Below are 5,000 nucleotides of genomic sequence, written 5' to 3' on the forward strand. Positions count from 1 at the left end.
CCTTACACGACACATCCACCCACACCACACATCCACCCTCACAGTCCACCCACACACACATCCACCCACACAGTCACAGACACCTGTACTGACACTTCTGGATGACAGCGGGGTGAACAGGCAGTGGCTCGGGTGGTTGAGTCCTTGGGGCTCCACCACTGACATCCACCCACACACACACACCCACCCACACACACATCCACCCACATCAAGAGACACATCCACCCACACAGACACATCCACAGAGCCACGGTCCAGGGGGCTCAGAGCACCAGGCTCCCCCACAGTGTTGAGGATCATCTCCAGAAGATGTTGTTGCCACCCTCACCACCTGACGGCCCGTCAGGAAGTCCACCCAGTTTGTCACATCCACCCACACAGACACATCCACCCACACATGGTGTTGAATGCCAGCATCGACCCACAGCATTCTCACATAGGTTTCCTCTTGTCCAGATGGGTTAGGGCAGTGTGCAGTGTGGTTGACACATCTCCCACAGGCCGACCTACCCGGAAAACACATGACCCACCCAAGGGTGTCACAGACACATCCACCCATATGGTCATCCACCCAAAGCACTTCATGAGACACAGTCCACCCACATTTAGCTCATCCTTACCCTTGGGAACAGGAACAATCCCCACTTGACACATCCACCAGCACACACTGGTACAGGGATCCACCCACACACATCCACCCAGCTGGTCTGCACATGCCACCCACACAGACATCCACCCTGCAGCCACCCACACAGAAATGTCATCCACCCAGTGACAGAGACACATCCACCCACACCCAGTGGCACTGTATCCACCCACACCCACTCAGTCCACTGGGACACAGACACATCCACCCACACACAGATACATATGTCCCACACCCACACTTATCCACCTTCAGACATATCCACCCACCCACACCTGCACCCACACCCACCCACTCAGACACATCCACCCATGCACAGAGTTTCTTCCCACACAGACACATCCACCCACACAGACACATCCACCCACAGACACATCCACCCACACACAGACACATCCACCCACACACAGATTCTACTTTGTCTCTGTACTGGCACAGCTTGTTTGATAGCCTTGCGGACCCAATAGCTGCACTGTTTGTATTCAGTCATCCAGACCCTTGCCCTGGTTAAAAGCAGTGGTTCGTGCCTTCAGTTTCACACGACTGCCATCAATCCACGGTTTCTGGTTAGGGAATGTTTTATCCACCCTTCACAAACGTTCTAATGAACACATCAGCGTACCCAATGTTGTTGTCAGAGACACATCCACATCCACGTGATGGACAGTCTTGGAGTGTGGACAGCATCCACCAGCGTTGGACAGACCTCAGCGTGGGACCCCCTGTCTGTAGGCACATCAGAAAATCCACCCACGACACGGGGCACATATGCGTCCCACACAGTAACAATGATCTCTTTCCACACCTGGTTGCACATCCACCCAGAAAAAATTTACAGTCTTGTTTTCATCACCCACCACAGACACACAGACACATCCACCCACACAGACACATCCACCCACACACACATCCACCACCCACACACAGACACATCCACCCACACACACACACATTCTCCCACACACACACATCCACCCACACACATCCACCCACCCACAGACACATCCCACACCCACCCACACATCCACCCACAAAGAGACACATCCACCCACACAGAGACACATCCCCACACACCACCCACACAGAGACACATCCACCCACACACACCCCCCACACACAGACATCCACCCACAACAGACACATCCACCCACACAGACACATCCACCCACAAACCCAACACATCCACCCACCCACACAGACACATCCACCCACACACAGACATCCACCCACACATCCACCCACAGACACCCACACACAGACACATCCACCCAGAAAAACACATCCACCCACACAGACACATCCACCCACACACATCACCCACACATCCACCCACAGACACCCACAGACACACCCACCCACATACATCCACCCACACACACATCCACCACACAGACACATCCACCCACACACACATCCACCCACACACACATCCACCCACACAGACACATCCACCCACACACAGACACATCCACCCACACCCACACATCCACCCACATACAAATCCACCCACACCCACTCATCCACCCACACAGACACATCCACCCACACACAGATACATCCACCCACACATCCACCCACAGACACATCCACCCACCCACCCACACACCCACCCACACAGACACATCCACCCACACACAGACACATCCACCCACACATAGACACATCCACCACACATAGACACATCCACCAACACAGACACATCCACCCAGAAAAAACACATCCAGCCACACACATCCACCCACACAGAGACACATCCACCCACACACATCCACCCACCCACACAGACATATCCACCCACACACATCCACCCACACACAGACACATCCACCACCCACCCACACCCATCCACCCACCCACATCCACCCACAGACATCCACCCACATAGACACATCCACCCACACATCCACCCACACAGACACATCTACCCACACAGACACATCCACCCACATATCCACCCACATCCACCCACACAGACACATCCACCCACACACAGACACATCCACCCACACACACACAGACACATCCACCCATGCACACAGACACATCCACCCACACACACACACACCCACATCCACCCACACAGACACATCAACCCACCCACAGACACATCCACATCCACCCACAAAGAGACACATCCACCCACACAGAGACACATCCACATCCACCCACAGAGACACATCCACCCACCCACACCCACACATCCACCCACACCCACACATCCACCCACACACAGACACATCCACATCCACCCACACCCACACATCCACCCACACACAGACACATCCACCCACACACAGACACATCCACCCACACAGACACATCCACCCACACAGACACATCCACCCACACAGACACATCCGCCCACAGACACATCCGCCCACAGACACATCCACCCACACCGACTGTGTACAAAATAACTCGTTCCTACTATTGAACGGCAGCCCCACAACTGACGCTACCAGACTCTTTTATGGTTGTAAAATACTGCCCAATTTATTCCCCCTTTCCCCAAAACACGGGTAAATATTGGACTATAAAATGTGCCTTCCTGTTTTACACTGATGCTAAAATGTTTATTATATTCTACTGAGACATTGACTTTATGTTGGTATTCTTATCTTTTATTGTGTCTTGTTGTCCAGAAGGAAGCTGTAGTCAGCAGTCAGGTAGGTGCTGTATACTGTATCTATCCAGTATCTTCAACACACACCAGGATATTCCATCTATCTACTGTAGTTAGTCTACTGTAGCTGACACGTTCCCCCCCTCTGTCTACTGTAGTCAGTCTGCTGTAGTCAGTCTGCTGTAGTCAGTCTGCTGTAGTCAGTCTGCTGTAGTCAGCAGTCAGGTAGGTGCTCTATACTGTATCTATCCAGTATCTTCAACACACACCAGGATATTCCATCTATCTACTGTAGTCAGTCTGCTGTAGTCAGTCTGCTGTAGTCAGTCTGCTGTACCTGCTGTAGTCAGTCTGCTGTAGTCAGTCTGCTGTAGTCAGTCTGCTGTAGTCAGTCTGCTGTAGTCAGTCTGCTGTAGTCAGTCTACTGTAGTCAGTCTACTGTAGTCAGTCTGCTGTAGTCAGTCTGCTGTAGTCAGTCTGCTGTAGTCAGCAGTCAGGTAGGTGCTGTATACTGTATCTATCCAGTATATACGACTAACACATCTTCAACACACACCAGGATATTCCATCTATCTACTGTAGTCAGTCTGCTGTAGTCAGTCTGCTGTAGCCGACACGTTCCCCCCTCTATCTACTGTAGTTAGTCTACTGTAGTTAGTCTGCTGTAGTTAGTCTACTGTAGTCAGTCTACTGTAATCAGTCTACTGTAGCTGTGTTCCAGATCAACTCCTAGTGATGAGAATGTAATCTCTATGGCCCCGTCCAATTACACACACACACACACACACACACACTTCCAAAGGAGCAGAACTATAACATCTGCAGTTTGCGGTGGAGGACTAGAGATGGATGATGTCTTCAGAGAGACATCCCAGCTAGCGAGGCCTCTCCATTCGGACTCTAATCCACTCAGAAGTAGATGAGAGTCAGTAAGATTCTCTCTCTTTCACACAGTAGATGAGACACATTCCATCAGCCAAAGAAACACACCCAGACAATACAATACCACTGAACAGCGGACACAGCACAGGACACACACACACCATTACTCACCGAAATACACACACACACACACACCCAGCAGTACTACTAACCTGGGTTGAGAGGGCAGTTGAGAGGCTGGTGGGAGGCTGGGTGAACAGTGCAGAGCGGGAGGCTGACCGCAGGCCATGTGCTCTCCTGACAGGCTGGTCCTGACGGAGGGGAGAGGAGAGAACAACAGTCAGGACCGTGACAGAACCAGCCATCAGAACCCTGACAGAACCCGTCAGAACACTGACCGAACCCACCGTCAGAACTCGCCGTCAGAACACTGACCGAACCCGCCGTCAGAACAGTGACAGAACCCACCGTCAGAACACTGACAGAACCCACCGTCAGAACCCGTCAGAACAGTGCGTCTGTCCCATCCGGGATGAAGAGGACGAAGTGGGTAAAACCAAACCATAAGAGCTTCCCAACCCCCCACCTCCTGGCCCCCCAGGTTAGTGGTGGCGCTTAGGGCAGTGATGGTCACGGAATTTTGTTGACGGTAATTCGCCAGCCAAATGACCGCGGTCACCTTAATAACCGTTCAAATAGCACATCTTTTTATATATATATATATATATATATTTATTTTTTTAGGTATATATATATATATTTTTTTTAGGTATATATATATATTTATTTTTAGGTATATTTTCTCCTCTGTTTCTGACTGACTATGTACCAAAATGCCTCCAACAAATA

General features: G+C 51.3%; 1 protein-coding gene across 2 annotated transcripts in view; it reads right to left on the reverse strand.

Annotated features, from left to right (window-relative positions):
* Nucleotides 1–5,000, reverse strand: part of mcu (mitochondrial calcium uniporter) — a 134,632-nt gene that overhangs the window by 57,148 nt on the left and 72,484 nt on the right. For both annotated transcript variants that reach the window (XM_042301407.1, XM_042301406.1), the window contains exon 2: nt 4,364–4,462. In XM_042301407.1, coding sequence (XP_042157341.1) covers nt 4,364–4,462 — 99 coding nt within the window. The remainder of the gene's footprint in view (nt 1–4,363; nt 4,463–5,000) is intronic.

This window comes from Oncorhynchus tshawytscha, linkage group LG19 (assembly GCF_018296145.1).
Source record: "Oncorhynchus tshawytscha isolate Ot180627B linkage group LG19, Otsh_v2.0, whole genome shotgun sequence".
Taxonomy (NCBI): Eukaryota; Metazoa; Chordata; class Actinopteri; order Salmoniformes; family Salmonidae; genus Oncorhynchus; species Oncorhynchus tshawytscha.